The sequence below is a fragment of the Mercenaria mercenaria genome, chromosome 18, assembly GCF_021730395.1.
Source record: "Mercenaria mercenaria strain notata chromosome 18, MADL_Memer_1, whole genome shotgun sequence".
In the NCBI taxonomy this organism is placed as follows: Eukaryota; Metazoa; Mollusca; class Bivalvia; order Venerida; family Veneridae; genus Mercenaria; species Mercenaria mercenaria.
In genome coordinates, this window is record NC_069378.1 from 29,847,550 (window position 1) to 29,868,724 (window position 21,175).

At 38.5% G+C, this 21,175-nt stretch overlaps 1 protein-coding gene across 3 annotated transcripts in view; it reads left to right on the forward strand.

Annotated features, from left to right (window-relative positions):
- LOC123538071 (uncharacterized) overlaps positions 1 to 21,175 on the forward strand; it is a 62,901-nt gene that overhangs the window by 23,688 nt on the left and 18,038 nt on the right. For all 3 annotated transcript variants that reach the window (XM_053530294.1, XM_053530295.1, XM_053530296.1), the window contains exons 3-8: positions 1,260 to 15,819; positions 16,351 to 16,479; positions 17,160 to 17,211; positions 18,040 to 18,116; positions 18,831 to 19,032; positions 19,706 to 19,803. In XM_053530294.1, coding sequence (XP_053386269.1) covers positions 1,260 to 15,819; positions 16,351 to 16,479; positions 17,160 to 17,211; positions 18,040 to 18,116; positions 18,831 to 19,032; positions 19,706 to 19,803 — 15,118 coding nt within the window. The remainder of the gene's footprint in view (positions 1 to 1,259; positions 15,820 to 16,350; positions 16,480 to 17,159; positions 17,212 to 18,039; positions 18,117 to 18,830; positions 19,033 to 19,705; positions 19,804 to 21,175) is intronic.

Consider the following 21,175-nt stretch of genomic DNA (forward strand, 5'->3'; position numbering starts at 1 on the left):
AGAAAATACGACGTCATACTCAAAACTGTTTCATGTGGGAACAGGTGAGCGATTCAGGACCATCATGGTCCGCTTGTTATATGATTCATATAAAGTTGAACTGATAAATTATTGTTTCAATAAATAAAGAACACGTTTTGGACACAGTTTAAATATGAATAATGTCTCAGACTTAAACACAGCTGTAACATATCAGGACAGTAAATGGAAAAGATGATAAGCAAGTACTGGGGCACAGCCTTATACCAAAGTTTCCACTCGTTTTCACAGACTGCCTTAGGGCATGTAACACTACTTACTTAGATGCAGTTGAGATATTTTAGATCTGCACTGATTTGTGTAGTTAAAGGTTTAAGATTTTTCACAAGCATTATAAATAAAATTAAGTCAGTATTTTAATAGGCTTTATGTAATAAAATAGGTTATAAAAAAATTGACCAAGCATTTACACAAATATTAAATATTGGTTACCACTTCCATTCAGATGAAGCAGTATAGGGACATGCACTTTTTCAAAAGTAGTCCTTGTTCTCTTTGATTTCTAGATCATATGAAATTAAGTCATAAATAGCCTAGTCAGATCATAGAAAAACTTTGTTAACAGACAAGAGGACATTTTGTTTACGGTTTACATGAAACCTGTTCAGATTAATTGGAGGGCTCAACGTGAAACTAGTCTATCTGCTTCTATTTCTAGTTCTGTTTCTAACCCCGCCCGCTTAGCTCAGTAGGTAAGAGCGTTGGTCTACTGATCGCGGGGTCGTGAGTTCGATCCTTGGGCGGGACGTATGTTCACCGTGACTATTTGATAAACAACATTGTGTCTGAAATCATTAGTCCTCCACCTCTGATTCATGTGGGGAAGTTGGCAGTTACTTGCGAAGAACAGGTTTGTACTGGTACAGAATCCAGGAACACTGGTTAACTGCCTGTCGTTACATGACAGAAATACTGTTGAAAAACGGTGTTAAACCCAAAACAAACAAACAATATACACTATATACACTTAGCCTAGTTTCGCTTTGAGCCCTCAAATTGTCCTAATAAAAAGTATGTGTAAGTTCGAAACTTGGTGATATGGGTCATAAAACTTGGTCATTAGAGAAAGGTGACACACGCTCGAACTAGATAGCTTATTCAAACATTTGCTATTATGACACATTTAGAAAAGTGGTTTTGTGCTAAATTTTTACATGCTAATACTTCCGTAGTGTTTATTTTCTTCTCCATAAAAACTCTTAGATTTATCTGTATTACAGTTCAACAGAAAGTAGGGCAAGGAGATAGTGTTCTTGAAACAGCTGCTGAAAAAGAACCAGTCCCTCCTGTTGAACCCAAACCAACAAAAAATAGAAGCAAGAAGAAGAAAAATAGAGCCCACGCAGAGGGCAAAGATGACCCAACAATAATGCCTCTCATTTCTGCACCTCCTTCAATAGTTTCAAATCCTCCCAGTAGAATTACTGGTCCAATTGAACTAGATGAAGATGACTTTAATAAAAATGATAGGGAAAAGGGTATGGGACGTTACTCGGGTCCAAGGAGCAGAGGAGGACGAATGGATGAAAGAGGACACTCGGAAGATAGAGGACGTATGTCAGATGATAGGGGTGGACGAATGAGAGAAGGTATGGAAGAGGATGATCACAGTCCTGGGAGAGGACCATGGCATAGGCCTAGACATGGAAAGTATAAGTATCCAGATGATTTTGATGAAGAAGATTTTGAAGATGAGTTTGGTGATCGTGAACAAGATTATGGACGTGACTACGATGATTATGGACCACCATATGATAGAGGAAGGTCGGGTCCACCTGGGAGAGATTTTGGTCCTGGTCCAAGACCTTTTGGACAGAGGCCAAATTTTCCTGGACCACCACATGGACACCATGGCCCACCTGGTCCTCCAGGATATGGACCAAGAAGTTTTGGTCCAGACGGACCATATGGACCAGACGGCCCAGGAAATTATGGACCCCATGGATATGGTCCAGGGCCAATGATGGGACCACGAGGACCTCCACCTATGGGTCCCGGGGGACCACCTATGGGACCAGGAGGACCACCAATGGGACCTGGTGGACCACATATGGGTCCAGGAGGTCCACCAATGGGACCTGGAAATTTCCCGCCACATGGCTTTGGGCCAGGTCCTGGAATGGGACCAGGACCACCACAAGGACCTGGATTTCATGAAGGGTTCCAAGGACCACCAGGGTCCGGGTTCCCTCCAGCACCACAGGGGCCTGGACCATGGCAAGGAGAAGGGTTTCCTCCACCTCCACAGCCAAATTTCAATATGCCTAGCATGCCACAGCCTCCGCAGACATTTTCAGGTGAAGTTTTTCATCAGGAGGGTTTCAATCCTGCTTTTCAGCCAATTCCTCCACCAGAGACAGCTACACCTAAGCCTCCAGTAACCCAAGAGTCTGCTGAGAAACTCATTGCGATGGGTATGAATCCAGATTTAGCAAAAATTTTGGATGCTGATAATAAAAACAAACCTACTAAGTCTGACTCAAGTGGGGGAACACCAAAAAAGAAATCAAAAAAGAAAAAGAAGAAAGGAGAATCAGAGAAGCCCACAGATAATGAACAAAGTTTGGACTTTGATGAGGTTCCACTGCCAATGTCAATACCCTTACCAGATGATGTCCCTCTGCCACCAGAACCAAAGAAAAAGAAGAAGAAAAAGCGTGACAAAGATCTGGAAAATGTTATGTTTCCACCACTTCCAGATGCTGTACCAATAGTAGGACCAGCTCCTAAACCAGCTACTCCACCAATACCTGTACTGCAACCAGAACAGCCAGTTTCTTCAGCAGCTGAAGGTTCCGTAGATGTTATGCCGCATCTACCACCAGAAGGGTCTTCTGTTCCATCACAATACCAACAGTATCCTTCACAGACCCAGTATGAGTCAACTCATCCCCCACAGTTACAGCCACAACATGTGTCAGGTCAGGAACCTGTGCCAGTTGAACAGCCTCCTTTACCAGTCCCTCCATCAATAATCCAGGCTCCAGCTCAGCCTTCAATGTCCCAAAATATACCACAACAGGTGTTTAGCGGACAAACAGTTACTTCACAAATTTTGGTGGGTACAACTCCTCAGACATTACCACTTCAAACACAACAGCAAATTACAAGCCAGGTGCCAGAAGCAAGTTCAGGGCATTCTCAGAGTCAGCCTCAAGGACAGATTGTTTCTATGCAAGGAACAACTGTAGTAGCAACGCAACAACCTGCTATGCAGCAGGTATCTCAAGGGCAGATAATAGGGGTAACAGCTCCCACTCTTCAGCAGCCAGTAATCCAGATTGGCCAATCTGTCATAAATCAGCCAGTTGGTCAAGGAGTGACTGTTTCACAGATCCCAGTTCAGACAGTGCCACAGCCATCTGTACGAAGGTCAAGGTTTGATCCTCACTGGACTCCAGAGCCAGTAACAGCTCCAGCTGTTGTGTCTGTTATCCAGCCAATTCAGACTTCTCAAGTACCAGTAGCTCCACAGGAAGGATCCATTAATTCAGCACAGGTACCTTTGATCCATCAACAGGTTGTTTCTCAACAGGGTGCAGTTCAAGCACCAGTACTACATAATCCAACAGCTATTCAGCAGCAGGTTGTCCCAGTTTCAAACATTCTGCAGGCACCAGTTGAACAACTTCAGCAAAGCCCAATCAGCCAGCCTGTTCAACCTGTGACTGTTCAGTCTGAAATCCCAGTACAGAATTTAAACACGCAGGTAAACATTGAGCAAACAACTTCCGTGTCAGAAAACAGAACTTGGCCAAAGAGCATGGTCCCCTCAGTAGAAGATGCCCCCAGTGAAGAACCTACTGCTATGGAGACAGATGATACTGAAACAGTCGATGAATTGGATGTGAAAGAAGCTGAAGACCAAATTTTGCAAAAAGTAGAAGAAGGATATGTTTACTTCGAAAATAAAGCACTGGTGAAAGAAGATGGGTCTGCAGAGTCACAAGCGCCAAAAGAACCAGTTACTGCTTCCCAGTTGCTGGAAAAATTTAAGCAAAAACGGCAGCTTAAAAAGACTGATAGCAAGTCTGAATTTACAAAATTTCCAGTAGTGTTGCCACCACCACTTATGCAAAAGACTCCCTCTCAAGAAGAAGCTAAAGCACTGGACAAAGGACAAGGTAAATTCACCTTTGCTATTAGAAAACTGAAACAGTTAGAAGCAGAAAAGGAAGAAGAAGAAAAACAGGTATTAACAGCTTTATCTACAGAAGAAGAACAAAAGATGGGAGCATCAGTTAAAGAGTTAGAAAGAGAGTCTATGTCAGAAAAAGGAAAACGGGATAAAATGTCAAAAGAGAAAGACGTAGAGGGAAAGTTGAAGTCCTTGTTTAAAGAAAGAAAAAAGAAATCAAAATCTTTGTCTCCGGACAGAAAATCTCGATCTAGGTCTGATTCAAGGGAGAGAAAGAAGTATAAGAAGCAAAAAAGTGTTTCAAGGGAGAGGAGCAGATCTAAAGATAGAAAGAAATCAAGAGATAGAAGTAGGTCTAGGGGTAGAAAAAGTAAGTCAAAAGAGAGAAGTAGGTCGAGGGATAGACAAAGAAAGAAGGAAAAGTCACTTTCACCTTGGAGAAAAGATAGAGAATTTTTCAAACGTTATGGACGTTTTCCGCGACCTGGTGAAGCAGACAGCATAAGTTATGAAAGCAGTACTTCCAGAGACAGAGGAAGATATAATGACCGAAGTAATGATAGAGCTAGGGGCAGTAGAGTCCAATCATCAAGGAGGAGTCGAGAAAGGAGCTTAGACAGGAGCAGGGATCGTAGGTCTAGGGAAAGAGAGAGTAGGGATAGAAGGTCAAGAGACAGGGAAAGTAGAAGTAAGAGGTCGAGGGAAAGGGAAAGTAGAGATAAGAGATCAAGGGATAGAAGTAGAGATAGAATGTCAAGGGAGAGGAGTAGTAGAGAAAGAAGTAAAGAGAAAAAAGAAAGAAAAAGAAGTAGGGAAAAGAAAGTGAGAAAATTGAGTAGGGACAGTGAAGAAAAAGAAAATAAAAGAAGCAGGGATAGGAAAATTAATGAGAAAGATAGGAAAAAGGCCCGTAAAGGAAAAAGAGATGAAAGTAGTTCCAGGAGTGATACAAGCAGCAGCAGTGAGTCAGAAGAAGACAAACACAAAAATAAGAAGAAAAGCAGAGATAGAAAATCTAGAAGTTTAAGTGTAGACGTTAGTAAAAAGCATAAAGACAGAAGTTTATCTGTTGATAAGAAGAAAAGTAAAAACACGGATAAAAGTTTCTCTGTAGATAGAGAAAATGAAATGATAGTTGTGAAAACAGAACCAGTTGAACAAATGGAAATAGACAGTCATACCATTAAGCCAAAGAACCAAATATCACAGGAAAATGTTGAGAAAAGTGATATGTATGAAGAGTATATTCAAAGAGAAGACAAGGTATTGGAAGCCTCTGGTAGTTTGAGAGTTGAAAGTAAAGAAGTTGAAATGGAAACAAATGAAGATATTGGCAGAGGGAAAAAAGAAGAGAAAAAAACAGAAGTAGATTCTTCTTCAGAGGATGAACAGGAAAGGTTTGTAAGCAAAAAGGAGAAAAGAGTATACACCCCAGAAGAAAGAGAAAGATCAAGAATACGTGAACACAGTGGCGAAAGAGAAATGTCAAAGCAATATGAGAATGATAAGTACAAAGGAAAAGACAAAGAAAGGAGAAAAGAGAGATACAATGATGATTATGGAGATGAAAGAGCTAAATCATACAGAGATGAAAGAAAAGGTGACAGAGAAGATACCAGTGACTTCTCTAGAAATGAAAGAGAAAGACGTAGAGATGAAGAAAATAGATATAGAGAAAACTGGGAAACAACATTGAGAGAAGAAAGATACAGAGAAACAAGAGAAGAAAAATACAGGAGAGATGAGGAAAAAGACAGAAAAGAGAAAAAGTATGATAGAAGAGGGGATGACAGTGACATTGAAAAAGAACGAAATAGAGGGAGAAAGTACAAGGAGTACGACAGTGACAGTGCAGAAAATTATAGAAGTAGAAAAGATGATAGCCGTCAGAAAAGGCATGATGACCGTTTAAGTAGACCTGAACATGTTGAACATACAGTTGCTAAATCTAAATGGGATAGTGGGAGTGATAGTGGTGATGATTATGAAAGAACTCACAACGAGGAATTATTACCAGCTAGAAGTGGTCCAAGTGTCAGATCGAGAAAAGAGGAAGTACATCCTTCCAAGAATCTGTCTGGCATGGTGAAACTCGAAATAGATATAAGTAAAATCAACCAGTTAAAATTACTGAATAAGATGATGAAAGCTAAGCAGCAAAAAGAGTCTGGAAGTGACCAGAGTAGTGACAGTAGTGATGAAAATGATTCCAAATCTAAGAAAAAGCACAAGAAGGAGAAACCATTGAAAAAGAAGAATAAGAAGGACAAGAAAAGGCATGTCGACTCTGATAGCGAAAATGAAGACTCACCGGTCAAGCAAAAAAAGAAAAAGAAAACTAAGAAAAAGAAGAAAGATATTGATTATGATAGTGATGATGATGGTGATAGTCAGAAGAAAGATAAAAGGAAAAAGAAAGGTAGACATGCGAGTTCCGAATCTGATGTTTCAAGTGCGGATGAAATGAAATCAAGAAAAAAATATAAGGAAGGCCGAAAGGGGAAAAAGTATGATTCAGAAAGTGATGAATCAGTTACAAGGTCCAAGAAATCTAAAGATAAAAGGAGCAAAGAAAGAGAAAGAAGATATGAAAGCCCTCCTGATGAGTTTGAATACAAAAAGCGAAGCAGTGGCAGAAGGAGAAAACAATCGGAATACCAAACTGAAAGTGAAGAAGAAAAGTCAGTCAGAAGTAAGAGGGATAAGCAGAGGTCATCAAGGGATGAATATAGAGACTTTGAGAAGAAAAATAAAGATAAGCTTTCCAGACAAGAGCTTAGAGAACATAGTGATGAGGAAACTAGGTATCGAAAAGAAAGAGAAAAACAAAAAAGGCGAATTTCAAGGGATAGTGGAAGTATGGAGGATGAAAGAAGATACCCAAGACAAAGGAACCAGTCAAAAGAAAAGTACAAGAAAGAACTGAAAATAGAAAAATTATCAAAGAGAGATAAGGAACGAAGACATTCTGAAGGAAGTGAGTTCAGTGATGATGATGATGAGAGAAAAAGGAGAACTAGGAAAGCCAGAGATAAAGGGAAAGAACAAAGTGAATCAGATGAAGATCATAAAAGAAAGAAAGGAAAGGATGAAAGTGATTCAGATGAAGACATTAGGAAAAAGAAAGGGAAAAGCAAAGAAATGAGGAAATATGACAGTGAAGATAGTGATGACAAATTCACTGAAATTATGAAAGGTATTAAAAAATACAAGGAAAAATTAATTGAGAAAGATGCTGATAGCATGCGAAAGAAAAAAAGTAGAAGTCAAAGTGAAGAAAGAGATGATAGAAGTAAGACAGACAGAAAAAGGCTAAGTGAATCAGAAAGTGACAATGGTTCAAGGCGATCTGGTAGATTGTCCAAGGAAAGGAAAATGCTTCAGAAAGATAAACTAATTGCTGAAGACAAGCGAAGTTCAAGCAGAGAGAAAAGAAATGTTGATGACTATTTGATAGAAAAAGTAAAAAAGAGAAGCAGGAGTCTTAGTTCACGAAGCAAAAGTAGAAGCAGATCTAGAACAAAGATTTTGAAATCAGAAAAGCAGCGAAAAAGGTATCCTAGTGATAGTGATTCAGGAAAGGATGATAGGAGTCGACGGAGTCAGAGAAAGAGGGAAGATTCGTCCAGTGATGAAGAAAGAATGAGAAAGAAATATGAAGAATATGAAGAGGACAGACATAGAAGCAAAGATAAGGAGCAAAAAAAGAGGCAAGAAAGAGATAGCTTGTCACCAAGACGGGATGAAAGATTTGAAAGGGACAGGCGAAGCCCAAAAAGACAAGAAGAAATAATTTTAAAAGATAGGCGTAAGAAGGACAAGGATGAAAGTTATGATGACGACTACAGATCAAGAAAGAAAAGAGAGGTAGATAAAAAGGAAAGAAGAAGGTACAGTTCAAGTATAAGTGGCAGCTCTTCCAGTTCTAGTTCGGATTCTGGAAGTGATATAGATAATGAGAGAAGGCATTCAAAACTGACCGGTCAAAAAAACGTGAAAGCTGGGACAGGTTCCAAAATGGGGCCTGTCCCAGGTACTCCCCAGACAACAGAAAATACAGATATTGAAGTTACAAGAAATCAAAGCACTATTAAAAGTTTGAAAGCAATTGTTGATGTTATTGAAGAAAAAGCTGGAGAAATTCCAGATTTGGAAAATAGTGCTGACTTTCTACCACCAAAAGTAAAAACAGATCTAGAAGTAACTCCATCAAATGAAGATGTTAAACTTGAAGTTAATACTAGTAATTCATTTTCTAATAATGAGGACGGTGCAACTGGTAAGGGACATGGTGAAAAGTCTTCAAAGAAACATTCTAAAAAGAAAGATAAAAAGGAAAAAGAAAAGAAGAAGCACAAGAAAAAGAAGAAGAAAAAGAAGAAAAAACATTCTGAATCAAATGGCGATAAAGCAGACAGACTAAATTCAAGCACGGACAGTTATCTGTCTGTGGATAAGGAAAAATCAGACATAGAACCGGAAAAGACAAGTAGACAACAAGATGTGGAAATAAACAAACTGAAGTCTGACATAAAGGAATTGCCTGAACAAATACCTCATCACTTCAGACGAACCAGTTTACTTGTAGATTATGCTTCAGATGATGACTCATCTTCACAAGACGAAGGTAACAAGGAAACTGTTAAGGATGCAAAATCAAAGGAAGTTGAATCCAATCTGGCATTCAGAACAGAGCTGCCTGAAACTGTTTTACCACCTCAAAAGCCAAAGGCAAGAATCAGTTTTAGATTAAGTGTTGATTCTGATTCCAGTACAAAGAAATCACCATCAGCAGAGGCATCAAAAGATGATTTGACAGAGAATAAAGAAGTAAAAACAAGTGGGCGAGAAACTAAAGAGGATACAGATAATGAAATAAAAGATGATAAAAAAGAAGCAAACAAGGATGTTCTTTATGATCCATTTGAAATGTTAGATGACAGTTCAAATTCAGAGTCAGAAATGCTTCCAAAACAGCCAGATGTAAGCACAAAGGTTTCTGATAAATCAGATGTGCTTAATATAGTAGTGACCACCTCGCAGTCGCTTGTAGCACCATCAGTGAATATTTTACCAGACATAGGAATTAAAACTTCAGTAACAAACCTAAATGCACAGCCTATAGTCTATCCATTTCAGGCTTTGCATTCGTGTATAGTTCCTGGACCAGTTGTTGCCCCTGTTCCTGCTCCAGTTGGGGTACCAGCTCCATCAAATCTTAAGTCGCAACAAGTGGCCACACAAAATGTATCTGGTATCCCACCTACTGCAATAGTTCAACAAGTTTTACCTGTAGCACCTTCAGTAGGTATACCATCCCTAGGAAATATACCACCACCGTCAGTTACTATTCCTAGTCTTGGAGCAGCTCAGAAAAGTTTTGAAGTATCAGTTACTTCTGACATTGTACAAACACAACTGTCAAGTGTTGCAGCTGATGAACTGAATCCTAAATCTTCACTGCCTGAAATTAAAGTTGGATCAAAAGCTAAACAAGTTGAGATAAAGACATTTATTCCCCATGAAAAGCATCAGTCAAAATCAAAAGCAAAGTCAAGATGGGATACCGATGAACTTATCAAAACGGAGAAGAAAAAACAACCAGATAGTGATGACCTTTATGATCCATTTTCCATGGATTCTGATCATTCACTACCACCTAGCCCAAAAGTGGAAAGATCTGGAATTACAAAACAAGAAAAAGCAAAAAATGAAAACAAATCCAAGGCAAAGGAAAGTAGTCCAGTTTTTGAAAGTAATCTGGATCTAGAAAAAATTCCAACACCAGATGACATAAGTGCGTTGCCTAAACAACCAGCAGTTTTATCCATCTCAAAAACTACTTCAGCTAGTGTTTCCCCTAAAGTAACAATCACAAAGTCTCCACCAAGAACAGAGACACAGAAAATCACTATGAAATTTACATCTGGTAGAAAAGTGATTGGAAAATCTGCTATTATGGCAGAAGATGTGGAAGAATCTGATGAATTGTCTCTTATGCCAAAACTAAAACTTAGTACACCAGCTGAAGATGTTGCTAATGTTACTGAACAAATTCCAGCTAAAAAGAGCTTTTATGAGACTAAGAAGGCTCTAAAGAAATCCATGCAAGCAGCAGAATTTATTGAGAGGCAATTAGAGAAGACTGAACAGAATAATGAAAGCAATGACACAATTGATAAACTGGCAGAGCAAGATAATTTCAAAGAATCTTATGAAAAAGGTAAAACATCTGATAGAAAAAATAGATCAGAATCAGAAGAGAAAAAGGTGACAAGGTCACCAAGAACCAGAAAACGGAGCAAATCTCGAGATACAAGTAGAAGCCTCTCAAAAGAAAGGCATAAAATTGATTCTAAGGACAGAAAAAGGAGTATTTCTAAGGAAAGAAAGAAGAGTTATGATGATAGGAGAAGAAGTATTTCAAGAGAAAGAAAACGAAGTTCATCAAGGGATAGAAAAGTCAGTGTTTATAAAGCTAGAGAACAGAATAGAAGGGAATCAAAATCAAGAAGTACAAGCACATCTCGAGAAAGAATTAGAGAAAAGAGAAGAAGTAATTCAAAGGACAGACTGAAAGAAAAACGATTTTCTAGGGATAGAAGTTTGTCTAGAGAGCGCAAACATAGGAGCGATTCAAGAGAAAGAAGGGGCAGAAGAAGCACTTCTCCTGAGAACCGAAGGTATAGGAGTTACTCAAGAGAAAGAAGGAAAGCTAAAAGTAAAACTCCAGAAAAGCAAGCAAAGGCAAGCCAAGGGGGATCTCTTGATCAGACAAATTACAGAAGACATGAAAGGAATGCTTCTCCAAAATATAGAAGCAGCAGAAGGAAGAGAAGCAGATCTAGAAGCAAGTCTCGGAGTATTGGTAGAGAAAGAAAGTTGCCAAGGAAGAGAACAAGGCAGCGAAAACATAGTTCTTCTGAAAGAGGATCAAGTGATAGTTCAGATTCTGATTCTAGTTCAAGTTCATCTGATGATGAGGATAGCCCTGCTAGGACAGAAATGGATATCCGTTCTCGGAAGAAACCAGGTGATAAAGTCTCTGGCAAGATTAAGGACGATGAAGGAACAACAGCAATAGTTAATTTAGAAAAAATAAAACCACTGAGATCAGATTCAGTAGATGGGTCTGCACAAGATATGCAACTAACAGAGACGTGTAGTGACAGTGACAAGTTGTTTGCACAGGCTGGGATACCAGTACCTGTAACAACAGAAGGAACAGCCAAAATTCTCAAAAATGAAGATAACGTTTCAAAAGAAAAAGATTTTATTGGAGTTGATGATGAAATAAGTTTTAAGCTGAAAACCACTACATCAGCTTTAAATAATAAAAGTGATTTCACAGAAGAATGTGAAGCAAAGCTTGCTTCTTCCCTCACAAAACAATCTGAGAGGTCTAGTTTGTTTGAAAAATTTTCTCCAGAAAAGATGCTGACTCAGTTAGAACCAAGAAAAGTAAATGCTGCAGAAGCTTTAGATAAGGATAAATATGAAACAGAAAGTGATAACGTGAAAGGTTCTTGGGAGAAAACGCCTACAGGCTTATTCAAATATTCTCCTAAGAACATTTCTGTAAAAGAAAGAGACATAAGCCCTGTTGTAAAACTGTTTGATATTTCCCCAAAGAAGTCAGCTAGCACTACAGAATTATTTGGATTTGAGAAGGAGCAATTGCTTCAACAAGGCTCTTCTAGCTCATTAACTGAAAGAAACATTAAAGATGATTTAGATAAACATGTGGCGGAATCGGTTCAAAAGAAAAGCAAAGAAAGTATAGAAGAGACAGAAACAGAGAAACCAGTTTCTAAAAGATTAACAAGAAAACAGGCAGCTGCACAAAAACTTACCTTGCCGCCAGTTATGAGCAAAGATATGCCAACCAGAGTACGTAAAGGTCGAAGACAATCCTTAGATGTAAAAGTAGGCTCTGAGTCTCCTAGTGTGACTGAATCAATGTCGGAAAGATCTGAAGAAAACTCAAATGATAGTTCTTCCATTGGGGAACTTGGTTCAAATCATGCAAGCAAAGAGGGGAGTTTGGAGAGACAAAGTACTTTGAAAAATGACAGTGAGGAAAGACATGAAAATACTACAAAAACAGTTCAAGATGTTTCAACAGAGTTGTTGCTTACATCCAAGGCTAGTCAGAAGAAAAACGCTCAGATTCAGAAATATTCTACTGACACTTCTAAAATTCTTACAATTAGTGCTGACAATGAACATGAAGTGAATGAAGTGAGTGTAAAAATTGAGGATATTCCTATGCCACCTTCAAGCATTGATGAAAATGAGAATTCTTTGGGTTCCAAAGCTGCTAAAGTAAGTGCTAAGTCTGATGAATCCTCTGTTCAGGATAATGAGATAGTGGATATGGACCTTGATGAGCCTGAAGAGACGCATCAAAGTATTGAAATTGTTCAGTTTCAGCCAGAGCAAAAGAAGCAGTCTAATGCAAAGGATATCAAAGATGACCTGAAAAATCTTGAATTGAAAGACAGTAAGCCCTCTGAACAGTCCCGAAAAGAAGAGGCAAAACGACTACTGTTAGAAACTTTTCAAAAAGATGCTTCAGTAAAGGGCTTCTCGTTAAAGTTACATTCCAATGTATCAATGAAACCTAAACAGAAGTTATCAAGTCAGATGCTAGAGGATGTGTTTGATACTGGAAACACTAAATTGGACAAGCCAAAGCTGAGTTTTAAGTTGTCTGATGAGCCAATCAAGCCACTTCCATTTGGACCACCAGAATTTCATTATTCACCAAAACCAGTTACAGTTACAACAGCAGTTGCTTCGTTTAAGCCCTTGCCAGAAGAAAGAAATACATCGGAATCCAGGGCTCAACAGCCAGAAGCTGTGGTTGAGGAAATAGGCCCAACAAAATCGGATGAAATAGCAAATAAAAGTGACAAGACAGAAGAAAGGAAAAGTAAAGAAGACAATACTTCCGAAGAAAATCATGCTGACAAAAATGAATCGGAAGAAACAAGACCTGATAACAACAGTGAGAATGTGCAAATTACTTCTAGGACCAATGATGTGACAGATCTCTCGGAGACACCACATGCAGAGGAAGTAAAAAAAGCTGAAAATATTCTTAAAACAACACAGATCAGTCCTGAACAGATTGGAAAAGCAATTCAAGTGATAGGTCAAGAGAACTTACGTAGACTTGAAGTATTACAGAGAGAAAGTGCAAAACTTCTTCAAGGTAAAAAGATAGAGGTTGTTGGACAGAGGCAAGACAACACGAAATTAACAACTCCATTACCTGGAAGTTCAGCTTTATTACATCCGGGGTCTTCCGACAACTCTAGTTTACAGAAAAAATATGACGAGGCAGATCTTGGACAGCTTGAAAAAGAAAAACAGGAACTGTTAAAAAAGCTTCATACTCCAGACATAAATCCATCATTTGAACTTGGCAGCTCATTTAAAGAAAGCTATGTATTTCATGGCCAGCATAGTTCTTATAGTCAAAATTCCAGTAGTAGAGAAACAGAAAGTGGTGCTTCAGGCACACTAAGAGACTGTGATAGAAATGATGACAAAAGGGCTAGAAGAGATGATGATTATGAGGACAGAAGAAGTGGTAAAGGACACAGAGATAGAAGAAAAAGTCGTGATAGCAGGAGTAGGGAAAGAAGTCGGGACAGGGATAGCTACAGAGGAAGAGATAGAGGAAGGAGTAGGGATAGGAGTAGAGAAAGGGACAGAAGTAGAGAGAGGAAGCAAAAAAGGAGACATAGAGATGAGGATAGGCATAGATCAAGGAGGAGATCAAGAAGTAGGAGTTGGTCCAGAGATAGAAGAAGTCGCAGCCGGGACAGGAGAAGTAGAAGTAGAGACAGAAGGAGCAGAAGTCATGACAGAAGAAGCAGAAGTAGAGGAAGAGATAAAAGGAGCAGATCAAGAGATCGTAGAAGCAGAAGTAGAGAGAGGAGAAGTAGGTCCCGAGATCGGCGAAAAGGTAGACGAAGTAGATCTAGGAGTCGAAATAGAAGAAGTAGGAGTCATAGCAGGGACCGAGACAAAAAGCGAGACAAACTCAAAGAAGAGAAACCAAAGAAGGAATCTGCTCTAGAAAAATTTGAGAAGGAACTTGCAGAAAAGAAGAAAGTTTTGCTACAACCTGTAGGTTCATCTCTTGTAAGTTCTGCTTCACACCCAGTTGCATCTCAGTCAGGTCAACAGCTTGTGTCTCACCCAGATCCAAATACTCAGTTTATTGATGCTCATGGCCAGTTTGTTCAGGCAGACCCAGCATCAACTCCTCACTTTCTGCCACAGCCATTCCCAGTTCACCAGCAGCAGATGCCAATGTTTCCAATGGGACAACACCAGCCTATGCCAGAACAATCATATTCAGGATTTCCTGCAGATCCAAGTATGTTTCAGCCACAAATTTCAATGGGCATGCAACCACAGCCACAATTGGGACCACACTTCTTTCCTGAAGGTATGCCTCCACAAATGCCCCAAGCACCAATGCCTCCCCAAATGCCCCAAGCACCGATGCCTCCAGGACCACAGCCTTTTCAAGGGCCTCTTATAGGTCCTAGCTTCGGTCAAGGGATGTTTCCACCCGGGCCAGGACCACATCAGATGGATCCAAATGTTATGCCAGGTCATCACCAAATGCCTGTGGAACAACTACCAGCTCAAATGGGTCCTCATATTGATGTTGGAACTGGTCCACCACCGCATCTTGCTGGACCTGCCCCTGGACTACATGCCCAAGATGGGATGCATATACAAGGACCTCAGTCCCAGCAGGACTTTGGACCTCAGCAACCTAGATATCATCAACCAAGTCAAAGACCTGAGACAGAGGTTGAGCGTCAGAGAGGCACTAGACCTAGGTCTTCATTTGATAGTCAACGAGATGTAGCTATCAAAAGTTCAGAGCCTGAAGAAGAGTATGACCGCACTCCAATACCAGACTTTGATGAAGAAGATGAAGATGCACTAGAATTCAAGAATGGTTTTGGAGGACCAGGTATTCCAGGGCATCCTAATTTGAAAACATTGTACAAAAAGGATGACAGTGAAAATCAGACTAGAGAAAATAAAAAGAAAGGAAAGCGAGTGAGTAGATTTGAACCAAGGCAAGAGGATCTTGTTAAAAATGAATCCAAGCAGGATGCAGAAGTAGGTAGTCAGAAATTTGAAGTACACGAAAAGTCTGTAGAGGCAGAAAAAGTAGAAGACACTTTAAATGTTGAAAGATCAGTTGAAGATCATACTGGTTTTGGAAAGTGGCAGCCAGTCAGTCCTGTTAAACGTGCATTAAGAGGCACAAATGAAGAAGCTATGGAACTACCTCATGGGCATTTTTCAGAAGCTGAAAGAAATGCATCTGAACTTTATGTTAAGCCTGATGATGAAACCGGTGAACTAGGCACTCCACAAAGTCAGTCCGAGGACATGTCGGATTCAGATGTAGGCATTGGCAAGCCAATGAAGGTGAAATCCAGATGGCGTAGGGCAAGTGAAGCAGAAGTGCCACCTCCTCCCCCACCACCTAGTAAGAAAATTGGGGATGATAACAAAGAAACAGATAAGGAGGAAAAGGAAGATGAAGAAATTCCTATCGACTTTGAACTGATTGAAGAGAATGTGTACTTGGCTGAAAGGTGAGCTCAATTATCTGTGATATCTTTGTTGTACATACATTTTGAAAGCACAGACCTTTTGTCTTGCATCATTTGGCTATTATATGTTATGTCATTACATTTAACATAACAGTCAAACTTGGTTCGCTCGAACTGGAATAATTCGAACACCACCCATCGCACAGTTTCATCATTAGGTCCTGGAAAAATCCCTTTTTAGTATATATTGTGTGATGGCTTGAACTACCAATAACTCCCAAGACATTTTGCTGGTCCGGTTTAGGTTGGGCAAATGAAGTTTCACTCTTCATTCCAGTTTTGTGGGGGGAAAAAATTCACCCAGATTTTTCAGTTGGTTACTCTTGAAAAAGAATGCATTATTTAGGTGACTGTTTAATATACTAATTTGAAAATTTGGGAGTATGTCCGTGAATCCCAGACCATGTCTGTAGACGAACTGCTCTTAAGTGCTTATTTTTAGTTTTGTTTAGTTTAGTAGCCCATGTTAGTGAAGTATGTCCTAGAATTAACAGTAAGTTTTTTCTGTGTTAGGAAAAGATCAAAACAGATGCGTGAAGTACGACGGATGGTTTGTGACTGTACAACGTGTAAGGAAGACAGAGAGATGGGTTGTGAAGCCTGCGGCGAGGACTGTCTTAACAGAATGCTATTCATTGAATGGTATTGTTTTTTTGTTTTTGTTTTTTCTCTGTACATTGTAAAACAACTTTAAGATTTATTTTTTTTTGTTCAAGATTTCAAAAGAATCAGTTTCAGTTTGGTTTTCGGTTGAAAAATAAGATGGGTATTTAAAGTGTTTTCCATAAAAGCTAGTTTTCAGGATTTTTCTCCAAAATGTTAAGGTTGTTTTATTGTCTGCTTAGGTATAGTTTTAAGATCTTTTCCTTTGTAATTTCATGGAACAGTTGACTGAATTATCAATAGTAATTGCTTATTTTTCAACCAGAGCGGAAACTAATCATACTTTTCAGATTGGTAAAAAAGTATGTAGGAAAATCTTTCGGAAGCATGGAATGCAACCAAGCAAAATAATAGCTGACCCAGTTTAGTTGAGTCTGTTCATGAGAGGTAGTGAAATTTGCAACATCCGGCATGCCCTCTAGCACCGGCTTTAGTGGAATTCAGTTAGGGTTAAATTAAATTTACTCCAGGATCCAAAGGACTAGAAAATATAACAACACAGAATCCAAGTACTTAGGGACTTTTCATTATTAAAGGTCAATTCTTTGAATTGCTGTACAAAGAATTAAACAGTATTGTTTTGCTGTCCTTAAGATTTTCACTAAAAGATTGTTAAATGTGTGAGATTCTTTTGCTTTACTAGTATTGTTGATTTTCAGTGGATCCAAATGCCCCTGTGGAGAATATTGTACCAATAAAAGATTCCAGAGGGTAAGAATTGTATTTGCTTTTCACACATTTGGATTTAAAAATGACTAGGCAAACAGCAGAAATTTCCAAGTTCATATATTATGTCGTGAACAAAACAGCTAGTCGACATTTGCTATTCTGCCAGTATCTTAAAAATTACTGAAAGCTCTTTTTCATTTCAAATAAAAGTTGTCTCTAGATCAACATGTTGTTTAAAAGATTTCAAAATGGTCTGTCTAATGACACAAAGTTATAATTTTATTCATTTTACTATCATACCTCATTTTTAAATGCATGAAAGCTGTGATTACAGAAAATTAGAATATGGAAGAGTAGAGTTCTCATTTTATCCTAGAAAATGGTTAAAATATGAGCCACACTGGAGAAAACCAACATAGTGCATTTGCCACCAGCATGGATCCAGACCAGCCTGCGCATCTGCACAGTCTGGTCAGGATCCATGCTGTTCACTTTCAAAGCCTATTGCAATTAGAGAAACCGTTAGTGAACAGCATGGATCCTGACCAGACTGCTCGGATGCGCAGGCTGGTCTGGATCCATACTGTTCGCAAATGCACTATGTTGGTTTTCTCACAGTACAGCTCAAATATTACGCAGATATTTTAATACTCTTTTTTTGAGCAAGCAACTGTTATTATAACCCTAGCATAAACCAATCTATTGTTGAAATTGTTTTTTAACCTGAATAAAACAAAATACTACTTTACTTGCTGTAGGGATTACATGATTCTACCCAGTAAGTTTTCCGTCTTTTAACTTGCACTTGTCTAGTGTAAGCGTCTACCGGTACTAAGAATGTTACCAATATGAATTGATTACTTTTTTCAGATGCAAAATGCGAAAGTTTCACCATTTAGAACTGATTGGAAAGGTTATGGCCTAAAAGCCTTGGAAGACCTGGAACCGTAAGTACCAACAGATAGAACAGTTGCACTGTCATATTTACAATCCAAATGTATGTCAGTAAGTGAAGCTTTGTACAGCTAAAGCCTGTTATATTCCAATGAATGGTGTTACCTGAAAGGTGGAACATTCAAGAGGTCCCAGTGCTTGATTTTGGCTGTGACTAAGTATGTCGTCATATGAAAAAAGTGCATATTCCTCAAAGTTGCACATGAGAAGCATGCATTGCGGGGCTAGGTTTCGGGGAAATATATTTTAGACTTTGAAACTAAGAATGTTCTTAGTTTGAAAAAATAAATGGGCTGGAGGTTTATATTTTAATAGAAACAATAGAGTGATCATGGAAATATTTAGTGTAGTGTAAAGATTTTTTTTTTTTACCTTTTAATCAAAATGAGTTTTGTTGTAATAGAGCCCAGGAAGTTAACATAGTAACTTAATTTGTGAGATCAGTAGGTAACCTACAGCCTGTTATAGTGTTAGCAATCCTCGTATTGTCCAAAAAAAGATCTTCATTATGAATTCACTTGGCAAGTTTTGTATTTAAAAGTATTTTTGAAAATTTGAAAATCTCTGGTTGCTAATTTAGATGATCCCTATGAATTCACTTAGAAGGTATTGATTTAAAGGTAATTGAGATAAAAATTTGAAACTCTCTGGTTACTGTTTGAATATTATAAAGATTTTCTCGGATAATCAGTTTTTCTGTGTTTTAGGGGTCAGTTTGTGATGGAATATGTTGGTGAAGTTCTGGATTATCCACTGTTTAAGAAAAGATCCAAACAATACTCCAAAGCCGGGCAGCAACATTTCTATTTCATGGCAATTAACCCTGAAGAGATCGTTGATGCCACTGTGAAAGGAAACATCTCGAGGTTTATCAATCACAGCTGCGATCCTAACTGCGAGACGCAGAAGGTATGGGAAGTAATATTTCTGTAAAATTTAGAAGAGTTTGTGTGTTTTTCAGTTTTCCTGAATTCAGGCATTTAATGATTGCTGTTACCCTGTATGGTATGCAGAAGCAGTGTGCGTCCAGACTTGCGGGGTCATAAGTTCGATCCCCAGCGAGGCGTTTGTTCTCCATGATGATTTTCATAGAAGACATTGTGTCAAAAGTCATTTTGTACTCCATCTCTGATTCATGTGTAGAAGTTGGCAGTTACTTGCAGAGAATAGGTTGATACTGGTACAGAATACAGGAACAGGGGTTAGGTTAACTGCCCACTGGCACATAACTGATAAACTGTTGAAAAATGGCGCTGAACACAAATCAAACAAACAGTCTGATGTTAAACTTATCTGAGGCTTGATAACTATGAATAATAAGTTTTAAAGCTTGCGGGAGATTGAATATTTTTAGCAAATAATCGAGGTCAGAGCATGGTTTATTGCCTGTTTTACCATGGTTGAGATTTCAGATGTGCAGGAATTGAACCATAGGAGTGTTGCTTATTTGAATCAATGGAGTCAGCTTTCTGGAAAAACCAGTACTGATCTCATTCTTGCCACTGTTTTAATACATGGCAGTGTTTGGGTAAAGTGCTAAGACCTATTGCTTCTCAGCTGTGAATGATATTTTGCTTTACAGTGGACAGTGAATGGTACACTGAGAGTTGGTTTCTTTGTGAGAAAACCTATCAAGAAAGATGAGGAGATCACATTTGACTACAAATATGAAGTCTATGGGTAAGTGGAATTATTTTCTTCATTGAGAAATTGAGAATGAAATTTTGAGAATAAAGAATTTACCCAGTGTGAATTTGGTTTTAGTGAGGCCAAAACTAAAAATGTGTTTGTTTACTGTCTCCCTACCTATCAGCTTAAAATGCTACGTCCCAAAAGTTTTTATTGGAAATGCTGGTCAAATGTTTTTTTAAGTTGCAATATGAGAAGTGCTGCAAATATTTCAAGTAAGCAAAATAATAAGTAAGAAAGTCTTAATTGTATTATTTAATTTCATCCTTTTATACGACATAATTATACAGATTTGCCTTATATTTACAGAAGAAATAATCTGTAAAGAACGATCATAAATGTACTGGTAAAAGTATAATCCCCCTACAAAAAAAAGAAAGAATTGCCTACCTACCTACCTACCCAAGTTTAAAAAGTAGGGTCGGGAGACAGCAAACAAAGACTTTTTTAAATGTGGCCTGAGCTGTGGGAATAAGATATGGTTACATTGAGACCGAGAATAAAGAATGGTTGAGATTAAGAAATAAGGTCCATTTCCTTGAGAGTTTGAGAATGAAGCATACCGTAGATACCCATGTATAATGCGCAGTTTTTTGACCCCCCGGGACCACCCTCGAATCGTGGGTGCGCATAATACACAGGTATAGACAATTTTCCAACTTCAAAACAAGTTTGTTACCGATGTTCGCCATTTTGGTAAAGGGAAACTACTCCCCGCGCTTACTGTCTCCGCTAAAATCTAAGATTGCCGTTACGTTCCGTAAAAGATCGAATTGTTTATTTTTCTTTCAAACAAAATTAATTTCATATAAATTTAAAAGTATTTTGACGAAAGAAATGTTTATAAATCACAAAAATTATGTTACTAATTAAAGATCGAGAATTATCTTTAACCGAGATCAAACTGTGAACAACATGATTGACACGAGGTGACACGTTGATTGCCGGTAATTACTGGCTTTATGATCGTGACAAAAAGACTATCACACCTTTTGTTATCAGTTTAAATTGAGAAGCTCATGTCATTTTGAAAGATACCATTCCGAAATATTGAATCAGCTGCTATTTATTTATTCAAAATAGTGAATTAAAAAAGGTAAAACAACAAATATAACAATAATTTACTGGTTTTATTTTCGAGAAAACAAAAATCGATAGTACCGTGAGACCGATGCTGCTCTCCGCCGTGGAGATAAAATTTATTACCGGTGTCGATGTAAACTCTACTTTCGTTTTCCATCCACCTCAAAATTGACCAAAATTTTTTTTTTTTTTTTTTTTTTTTCCCCAGGATTTTGGACTAAGATCGGGGGTGCGCATTATACACGGGTGCGCATTATACACGGGTATCTACGGTAGTTTC